Source organism: Melopsittacus undulatus, chromosome 6 (genome assembly GCF_012275295.1).
Source record: "Melopsittacus undulatus isolate bMelUnd1 chromosome 6, bMelUnd1.mat.Z, whole genome shotgun sequence".
NCBI lineage: Eukaryota > Metazoa > Chordata > Aves > Psittaciformes > Psittaculidae > Melopsittacus > Melopsittacus undulatus.
Window position 1 is genome coordinate 71012781 of NC_047532.1, and position 11058 is coordinate 71023838.

Sequence of the window (11058 nt, forward strand, 5' to 3'; positions counted from 1 at the left end):
TATGAATGCCATATGCACACGTTACTAATTAAACTCTGTATCATGTCAAAATGGAAAAGTTTGTCCAAGTGTCAGCACACGTCACACAAAACATAATTTTTGCTTCTTTCCTCATTCCCTAACCTTTCCTTCCTCAAAATACTTCGCATGTATTTATGTTTTGCAAAAGAAAAGCAGACAAGCATCACAAGAAACATTTTTTCTAATGATCAAATTCAAAAGACTTTCAATATTCCCTAACTGAAATATGCTCAATAAAAAAAGCATTATCATTGATTAAACTGGAAAGACACATGGATAAATAACATCCATTAAAGGTCGGGGTTATGCTATGGAAAGCCTTTCAGCACCCAGATCTAGTACTTAGGCATGAAAATCCAATTGACATAATAGCCTATAACTATTCCAAAGAAACTATTATGGCCCATCATGTAAATGGTTACACATAATGACACAGCCATTACAGTCTGTAGGGCTCTTGATTAGTGAATTAAAATTTCTCTAGGTAGAACAGACTTTGAGCTCAAAGGAGCTGTTACAATAAACTCTATCAAGACCTATCTTATTAACTTCCCATAACACATAAACACATTAACACAGGTCGAATTGCTAAATTTTGGAAAAAAATTAGTTACAGTACAGAAGCCAGCATTCTTGAATATGCACTATAAATATGAATATGCACTATAAATATGAATATGCACTATAAATATGAATATGCACTATGTCAACAATTTCACATAAGAGAACAAGCTGAGATGTCAGTTGCAGATAACATTTAGAGGGTGGATTTCCTTTTTCAGCATTATGAAATCATACGATTATTTAGGTTTGAAAAGACCTTTAAGACCTTCAAGTCCAAGCACTAACATATAAGTACTATAGTAAACATGCAATATTGGGAAACTCATGTATTTTTTACATTATTTTCATATTTATTTAAAATTACCATATCTATAGACAGAAACGCTATATAAATCTTGGAATAAATCAACTAAATGAAAGAAAAAGGTGCCTAATACAAAGTAACGTAATAATAACTGAAATTATATGTCTGATATTGCATTGAGTGACCACTTAAGGAAGGGGAAGAAAAACATGTAGAATCAGTGGGAAAAGTGGCAGGTCCACAACAAATGAGCAATAGCACTGAACCTACAATCCAAGCCTAGTTCTTTTCTTCAGACCCTGGGGTAACAAATGCCATAACAGTGTAAACACTGGCAGACAAGGGCTTAAAATAACTATATCAGTTACAAAGATAAGTGTCAAGATGCATCTCAAGCGTAAGGTCCTTTCACATGTGCTAGTGAGAAACCTCTCATTATCTCAGTTTAGGGCCTGGTTCAGCTGATTTGCTTACAACACCCAGCTGAGCCAACAAAACAGCTATGAAGTGTGTAGTCCTAACAAGAGAACAACCTTCTTAATGAACAATGATGTAAATGCTTTCAATGAATTAAGGAAGAACAATTATAGTTATCATGATGTATAGATGACGTAACCACTATATCAGGTACCTGTGCATAAAATTCTGCCTGTCTCCTTATTGGAATATTTCACTGTGACATCACTCCCCGATTAGAATGAACCCCATTGCCATGGCACAGAGCTTGACACAACAGTCAGAGCTCATGCTGTAGTGTGAAGAGCAGCTGACACAATCAATGGACTTCCTTCTGAGTATGTGACAGAGGGATGAATGAAAATTGGTATTCCTGTTCTATCTGGCGAAGCTGTTTAAACTGGTACTACCAAACTTGCCACAGTAGCAATGAACATTGCTGCTTGTGTTGGCGCTTCTTGTTTACCAGTGAGCAGAACTGCAGCTGTTTCCCATGTCCGTACAATGGCAAAACTTGCCAGTGCTGCCACTGCTCATCTGCAGAGCACGCAAATTGCTGGTGGTGCTGCTGCTCTTGTGCAAATGACCCAGACTGCAAATGCTGCTGCTGCTGCAGTGAGGAGAATACAGAATGTCAGTATTATGAAAGCAGGTGCTGCAGGTCTGACAACAAATCATATCACCCAAGAAAACCAGGACCTGTTCAGTAAGTATAGTTAATGATTCTTTCATTTCTAGTGTGTTCCAATTTACATTAGGTCTCAATGGATATGTGCCATTTAGAAACATACGTCTGTTGAGTTCTTTGAGCTATTTTGAATAACCACCAGGTATTGTTCTTCTGAGAAACAGAGAAAGTAGTTTTACCTTGATAGTAGTTAAATCTACGCTCATTACTCTGAGGCAAAGACCATTACAAAACATCACTGCATTTGTAATTAGGACCACCTGATTTCCAGACAAAATCCATGAATGTTTATGGATTTTCACAGTGTAAATTCTATACAGCAACAAGAAGGAAAATGCACAGAAAAACTTAAAACAAGGAAGAAAACAGGGATGTGTTTGTTGTAAGGAGGCTGAAGGCAAGAATACAAGGAAAACTGGAGTAAAAGACCAGTAAAACTACTGTTAACTGTGGAAGGAAGGAAGTATAAAGAAGTTCTTCATTAAAAAGAAATTATTATAAATATATTGCCAAAGTTGTAAATAATTTAATACCTTTTGAAACAAAATAAAGGGTTTAATTTGAATTTCATGAAATTATTTTCTTCACTCCTTTGTAGTTTTTATTTTAAGAAATATAAAAAAAAGAAGACAAAACACATTTCACTCTGTACTAAACCAAACTGTATTCTTCTTTTCATTTGGCCACCAGCAATAACTCAACAAATTCATAAAGATTTACAATAACTGAGATGTCTGTGTGTTATATATTAACATACTGTGAAATAATTGTGAAAAGAAAAAAAAATAGATTCTTCCTTATTTAAACAAAGTATCCAGCCAGAGCAAAAGGACAGTTGGTATGCAAAGCAGACCTGTTTATGTTATGATTTTGTGTCTTTGGTGGTACCCTAATACTCCAGTATTTTTGTCTGAGTTCTTAGGGTTGTTTGTTGTTTCTTTTCTCCCAATATTATTTAGGTCAAAAGAAGTCATGCCTAGATTCAGAACTAGGAATAATGTGTCTGTCATTACAACAGAAAGGAATGTCTCCAGCCATGCTTTCCGTGACCAGCTTTCCTGTCCAATCTGTAAGGAACTGTTTCTCCAACCACTTATGCTGCCATGCAACCACTGCATTTGTGAGAAGTGTATAAAGAAAAGCAAGACCAGAGCTGAAGTAACTGAAAAGTTTTATATCATCTTATGCCCAGTGTGTAGCAAAGCACACTGCCTCGACAACACAAATAAAAATCAGCTGAGGAAGAATTATCTTAGGGCAAAACTAGCCAAGAAATACATGCACAGACATGGCTTCCTGAGATGGAGGTTTGACCATAATGAAAGACCAGTCTACTGTGAAACTTGCAAGGAGAGAAGAAGAGTGGCAACCAAAAGATGTAGAACATGTGGAATCAGTTATTGTAGCAAATGTCTGTATTTAAGTCACAACAAGTCTAGTCTTCAAGACCACATTTTAACCAGAGCACATCACGAAGATAATGAACAGTGGCGCTGCCTACTGCACAACTCGACCCTCTCTGAATACTGTCTGGATGACCATGAACTGATCTGTGGGTTCTGCAAGAGCTCACTGCACAACAAACATAAGGTTATTCCCTTGGGAGTTGCATGTTCAAGAGAGGCTGCTTCCCTCTTTGGTACAATTGAAGAATTTACAGAAGGTATGTATTTCTGATGCTTTTCAAACATCCCCATGACTCCACAAGAAAAAAAAAAACTTGAACATGAGGTCAATAAGCTATATTAATTCTCTGCACAGCACCAGGATCAGAAAGGTGGTGTGTTCCCACTGTAGAAATACGAAAGGAACAAGCCCATAACTGTAGCATCATGAACCAGACTCAACTATTAGAGAATGAAGGATCTGTCTCTGGGATGGGAACACAAATGTGCATTTCACTGGAACAGGTTGCCCAAAGAAGTGGTAAATGCTCCATCCCTGATAGTGTTCAAGGCCAGGTTGGACAGAGTCTTGGGCAACATGGTCTAGAGTGAGACGTTCCTGCCCATTGCAGGTGGTTCAAACTAGATGACTGTAAAGTCCTTTCTAACCCTAATTATTCTATGATTAAGGGAGGGGAACCTTCATTTCCTACTGCAGGACCCAGCATGGAATAAAAGAATTACATCTGCAGGATAGATTATGAGTATTTTTTAATCAGAAATATAAGTTTGAAGAAGAATTCTCCCTCCCCAGTCAGTTTCATGCTTCTGCCAATGCTGACTAAGAGGCAAAGCAGTGATGTTTTTCTGAGGTAACACAGCAATTCATTCCTTTTAAGTAAGACTGCATCCATAGCAACTAAGGGGCTGAACACTAGGATTTTACATATTTCTTTTAATTTTGATCTTTGCATGTAACTTTACAGATGTTGGGTATATAATGAATTTGCATGGAAAATAACATTCAGAAAGGTAAAAGTGAACCATGCACAGTAAGAAAAAGCTGGAAGCATTAAATTCTTCAGTTTGCAACTGTCTTAAATTTGAGAAGAGGGATGTAGAATATGTGTGCAAAATTTTGTAACGTGACATTGCTTCCTAATGTTAGCTTAATGGCACTGGAATGTACAGTCAGCCTTTGGTATGTTTGCTTCTGTTCTTTTACAGCTGACAAATTTTAGTGTCAGAAGAGTTAATTACACCTTCACATAACAGCCATCAGAGGAATATATACCATCAGCCACAGACATAACATGGGTGCATTTGCTGTCATCATTTTAATTTCATCATGGCATAGTGAATTTTGAAAGCCAATAGAAATCTACTATAAATTAATCTTCAGGATTTCCCATGTAATGAAGTAAAAATTATCAAGCTCACTTTGGGGGAGATAAATCTGAATGAGGAAATAATAATAAAGTAGTAAGTAAATGGCAATTTTTCTATACCCAAATGTGAGTATTTTAACCCAAAGGCTTACTAGCAGTAGAGAGAAGAGGAAAATACCAGAATCCTTATTCTTGTCCCATGTTCTACTAAACATTCTACAAGTTTTTAAAGCTAAAATCTATCATTCTGCTTCTTGTAACCACTGCATTTTAACCTGAATTTGGAACTACTGACCTAATTTTACTTTTTCTTACAGTACGTCAAGGAATTGGCAATGATCTAATGGAAGTTATCCTGTCAAAAAATGAATTCAAGACCTATAAGGACACCAAAAGAAAGGAGATCAGAAATGGATTCTTTAAACTAAATATGGTCCTTCATCAACAAGAAAAGGAGATGATGGAGTTGCTTGAAAACATTGAACTTAAAAAACAGAAAGACATTTCAGATTACATAAACTATACGTCCAGCCAGCTGTCATATATGGATGGCCTTATTCAATACTGTAAAGAGGCTCTTGAGGAGGAAAGCCAAGTTGTATTTCTGCAATCTGCACACAGCTTAGTGAAAGAAATAGAAAATACAGTTCCTTCCATTTTCCAACCTAGTCCACGTCTAAGAGAAGATCCCTTAAGCAAAATTCACCTCAACTTTGATGAAATGGTCTCTATTTTACAGGGACTTGTTCCATCCCTGATTGGAATAATGGAGTCAGAAAATGAAGCAGAAAAATATCCCTATTCTTTTAACCCAGAGAGAGCATTTCAAGGGGGTGCCTCAAGTACTCAAGTATGCAAGCAAGGAATATTTTCCCAAAGCCCGTCTTCAAGTTCCTTGTTTGATTTAGGTGTGCAGTCAAAAGACACCCTCAGAAGACCAAACTCTAACCCTTCCAGTCATCCTACACAGAGTAAGGAAGTGTGTGTGTACAAGGATACAGCTTGCGAAACTCCAGGAAAAGAGAGAAAATATCAGATTGTTAAAGATTCACGTCCACAACCTACAGACAATGACTCAGTCCCAGTCCCAGGATCTGTGCTCATATACCAGACTGTTGTTTACTCGAGGTCTGCCAAAGTAAGCCATTAAGAAATCCTAAATATATGCAAGAGGCTGTTATATTTTCAGGCTGTTATAGAGTTTGAACCCATGCAAGTCTGAGTAATCAAGACTACGCTATCAGTTCAAATATTGCATTTGTAGAAGACAGTGTGTGCCAAACTAGCCTCTTGAGACAAACTGAAGCACAAATTGAATGGTATCGCATTCCCACTGTAGTCAATAGGATCATTATATATGTGATATAAATATAGTACATGGTAAGGTCTGGTGCAGAAAGAAATAGATGTACCATGTTTGTATTTAAGTATCTGTATGTCAGATCAAATAATTCCTCCCTGGTCTTGGCCTTCAATGTGATAACATCATATCTGTATAATTTTTCTCATTTTACATTTCATACATGCTGGTAGAATAAATGCCAGGATGCCGGTTGCGTAGGATCCTAAGTGAATGCTGTAAAGTGTTGACTGCCATCAGTCTGCATTACTTTTAGTGTATCAGAAAAGGGTACTAGGAAATTCCCAGAAGGAAGCTTAGCATTTTCCAAATAAGAGGACAAACTACATATCTTCCACATATATCTCATGCTGTGATAGTTGAAATCTCAGCTGCAATGGCATTTCAAAAATAAAATCTGGTGCACAAGGGCTTCCAAAAAAAGCAAAAATTAAAATAAGCAAAAATAAAGAGGACTTCATTGTGTACTACAGATTTTTTTCTCTTCACAGATTTACTGGACTTGTCCCACAGAAGAAGTGGACTTCTTTGAGGTAGAGTTCTATGAATTTGCTAGAACTAGTCCTGATAACATTGTCCAGACACAACTAGCTGGCCAGCTAAGCAAAATACAGCAGCAGAACCTGGAGATACATAATTTGGATCCAAATACAGGATACCTGTTTAAAGTCCGTGCTGTCAACAAAGGAGGCCAAGGAGACTGGAGTAAGATCTGTAAGGTAATGTAGATTCTTCCTATACTTCAGAGAGCTGCGTTAAACTTCTTGCCTCCACAAACGTTTTTAACCCCATATATTTATGAGATATGCTTTTAAGGAATATTGCCTATCTATGTAAGTGATACTAATAGTTACACTGAATTTATCCATACATTGTACTTTCTAGCTCAGTTTGCAGGTGCTTGACCTATGTAGAATGTTCCTCATTTTTTCAAACAGTGATGCTGTGCCATGAGTGCATCAGACAAGTCACTTTAATTCATGTTGCTTCAGGACTCATACAGCCTTTGCACTAATCTCTCTGAATACACAGAGGAAGAGTATTAAGTATCAGATCTAAATGCTTTTATGCTACAACAAAGCAGTAATCATTAAAAGACAAGAAACAGAAAATTTAGAATATTCTTTGGCACTTTTGGACATGAGTTTCCTTCATTGTGGTTTTAGGAGTTTTAATTGCAAATTTTAATTACACCTTCCTGGACTATTCCACTTCCTATCCACAAACCACTGAGCAAAGCAGTTTCTTTTCATCTAACACACTGGAATGATATAGTGATTTTTTTATTTTTCCTGAAATCTGTACTTTCTGCATGCAGCACAGTCATACTAATATTCCAGAGAAACTCAACATCTGCTGTAATTTACAGAAGTAAAGAGCTTCATAGCAAATTAAAATGCCACAGCATGTGTGATGGGCTTTTAGAAATCTTCTTTTAACAAGTAACTACCTCTGTTCCTTTTGCATATCACATTATTTTACTAGTTACACTACAGAGAAAGCTTGGAAGAAATTTCTTAAAATGAAAATACATCACTGGACTTTAAATAGGGGTTTTATTCAAAACAATATCATTATTCATGTGTAACAGTTACTAAGTGTGTGAGGAGATGTAACTGGTAGCTGTGACAAGTCACAGGACCCCAGGCACCAAACTATGAAGAGGAGGAAGGTGGCAGAAAGTTTTGTTAGACAGCAGCTACTACATTCTTTGGAGTAAAACTGATGCCATGCCACTGATGCCCCAAAATGTCATCCCACAAAAAAAGGCTATTGAACCATAGGGTGTTATTTAGCATTACAAAGAGATAACACAAGTCTCTATGGAGCCCTCATAAGCACATCAGAAAACTGTAGTCTCCTCTTTTAGGACTGAAGGGACTTCTCTCAGACCAACGGGATGATTATTGGCTTACAACTGACTCACAGATTCCTCAATTTCAGCCATTTGTCAGTGTGTGAAACACCATGGAAGTACCACTGTATCCTTGTTATATGATCATAATAGCTGCTACAGGTGGCATGATCTCTTTGCACAAGAAATGTTCAACAGAGTTGACTCAATATAGGCTCCTAATGCCTCAGGAGGAGCCCGAAGGTATCTAACATATGGGCTGAGAGATGACACCAGCTTTAGATGATGCACTCTAGAGTAGTAACTAGGAAAAAGGCAGGTTAACCTTGAACATCTAAACTGGCAAATGATGTTCATGATTTTGGCAACTGGATCCCAACTTAATAGTCAGTTGAAGGAATTACATCCACTGTCCCTAGTAAAGGAATATGTTTGAGAGTGTGTTAAGGTTGTGGAAGATCCTGGATGAATGATAGACACTGACAGCTGCTTTGTCAACCTTTGGCAGACCATGTGAAACTGTACCATGAGGCAAGTGAGACTTTCAACAGAGTAGGTAAAGGATTTGGGTCTGTCTTCCATGGGAGGAGGAATGAGAAGCACTAAGGATGCAGTTAGAAAACTAGGAACGGAAAAAGCAAGGATTCTCCCATCCTTGCTCTAGCTGCTGCAGTACTACCAGTCTTGGAAGAGGTGTTCCCTCACCCCTGCTCCATGACAGCAGTAGCCAGCAGCTGTTCACAGTGGCCTGCCACCAATGCCAGGCTTTGTGTTCCTTAACTTGTCTCTTGATACTGTCAGCCACAGAAACAATTCTAATGATGTGTTTGTGGCTTTTTAACTGTTCATCACACTCCTGTCAATTAAACTTCCGGAATGAGATTGTTCAAAATTACCTTGGAAACCAAATGCAAAATGAGTTTTAATAGGATGTGCCCTCCTAAATCCTGTGGTCATATCTGAAACTGTTCCTCTAAATGACCAGCTGCCAGAACCTAATGGCTATATATAATATTAATCATTGTAAAGTTTACCACCAGACATTTGCTTGGCTTCCATATAAGTTTTTTGCAAGAGCTCAATTTCCATTTTGCCTCCAAAATAAGTACTTAGACTTTACAGAGTTTAACATAGACAAAACAGTTTGACTGCTTAAATCTGTAAGTGGTAAATTCTTTTGAAAACAGACACTAATTAAAACCTATCCCAAAAATAATAAATACATGTTCCTCTTCTGTACTTTAATACATTCTTGTTTTCAACTTGCAGATAAGCACTTTAGATGAACCTGGGAAAACTCGAGAACAGGTGGAAGAAGCAGAAAAGCATTCAGGCTGATCTGCATACTCCATATAGAGAAACAAAGAACAAAGACAGGGATTCCTTCATTTTCTTTTCCTTGAAGAACTGGAAAAAGTGTATCCTCTCTTATGCAATATCCCATTTGCCACTGAAGTTAGCAGCCAAAGATCTTCAGACTGTTGCTTTATGGCAAATAATAATAATAAAAATAATAAACCTCTGCCTTTTCATTAGCTTTTTTTTTCCCAGATGTAACAACAAGACCTAAGGAAAATGCTATGTCACACATAAAAATATAGTATAAACACCATTATACTTGAGGGACCTTTGCAGCCTCAAAGAAAATAAATTACATATTTGCACTGTTAAGTTAACATTCCAATTACTCTTCCCTATGAGACCATTCAATACCAGTTCAAAAGAGCTGCAGGAGCCTCCATCACACTTGGCATAGTTTTAAAGCACAGAATAATTTACTCTGCACATAGACACTTTTGGTCTCAGACTCACTCAGCCAAAGTACAATGTGCATAGACACATAGGAAGACATCAGCGACAGGTGGAACAGTTATCTCATTATGCAACTTAATAGTTGGGTTTACTTGACTGTTGTGAAGGTCACCTATGTGAGTTGCAGAGTATCAGTCTGTTAAAAGTAGCTGCAAGTAAATTCAGAAGCCCCAGCAGCCCTGATCCATTGAGCATGATCCACAGCAAGTTACTGTGTTGAAATAGTAGTCAAGAGTAATAACTAAGGTCATTCCCTGTGCAGGTATGATCTTGCACAGTTCCTTTTTTCACTTCAGACATATCAACCAGGTATGCGTGCCTAGCTGTCCGTATCTGTATACACACACAAATAAATGTGCCTATACACATCTCTCTCTGTATTTGCTTGTACACACACACACACACATATACATACATGTATTTAAATACATTTACAACTCCCTTTGTCCCAGTCTTATCAAGTAGGGCATTTACATGGAAATGGAAATAGGACTGGGACCACTACTAGCTCTTTTAAACTCTTTGATGCATTTGTATGTTTACGTCATACCTTCAGCACAAAACAAATCCGTATTATGAATACTGCCCATGAAATCTTGGACTTCCTTCTACCTTCCTTAAGGCAAACAATAAAACTTAGGCACATGTATAATTAATATATCATTTTTCCATTGCACCTTTCATTTAACAAGCTTTGGGTTAGCTTTGCACAGTTGCTGCAAGGTAGTACTATTCTACCCAGTTTATGGGTGGCTAATGTGATAAAAAATTAAAGTCCAAACAAAAAGGCAACAAAGCCAAAATCTGAATGCCAAGAGCTCTTACTTCTCTATCTTGTGCTAGCCAGTGAGCTATTAGCGATACTTCAGTTAATATGTATGTTCTTATGTTCTTTCCAGGATCTTCGTGCAGTCTTCCCTTGACAGCATAGTTTTCTTTCAACAAATTGTCTAGTAGGAGTAAAGGCTATTACAAGTAAGAGAGGTTTGCATTTTCAAAGCTGCTGAACAATTATAGCAGTGTCTAATTTTGAGAAGCTGATTTTGAAGCATTTAAAAGGGTCTTGATCATCCCAAATGAACAGCACCTGCAATCTAAAACTCCTGCTACATTGTTGCAAAAACCTAAATGTCTGAGCTCTAAAGCCCAATTATTCCCTCAATCTCCATGGTTTTTTAAGCCCTTTGCCCATTTTACATCTTTTCCAAGGACATGTGAGGTTCTG

At 37.4% G+C, this 11058-nt stretch overlaps 1 protein-coding gene across 1 annotated transcript; it reads left to right on the top strand.

The window, feature by feature from the left end:
• Nucleotides 1-1698: 1698 nt before the first annotated feature.
• On the top strand, nucleotides 1699-9359 carry TRIM42 (tripartite motif containing 42). Its single transcript, XM_005154131.2, has 5 exons — nucleotides 1699-2051; nucleotides 2993-3696; nucleotides 5124-5944; nucleotides 6658-6885; nucleotides 9291-9359. The coding sequence occupies exons 1-5, from the start codon at nucleotides 1699-1701 to the stop codon at nucleotides 9357-9359; spliced, it is 2175 nt and encodes a 724-aa protein (XP_005154188.1).
• The last annotated feature ends 1699 nt before the right edge of the window (nucleotides 9360-11058 follow it).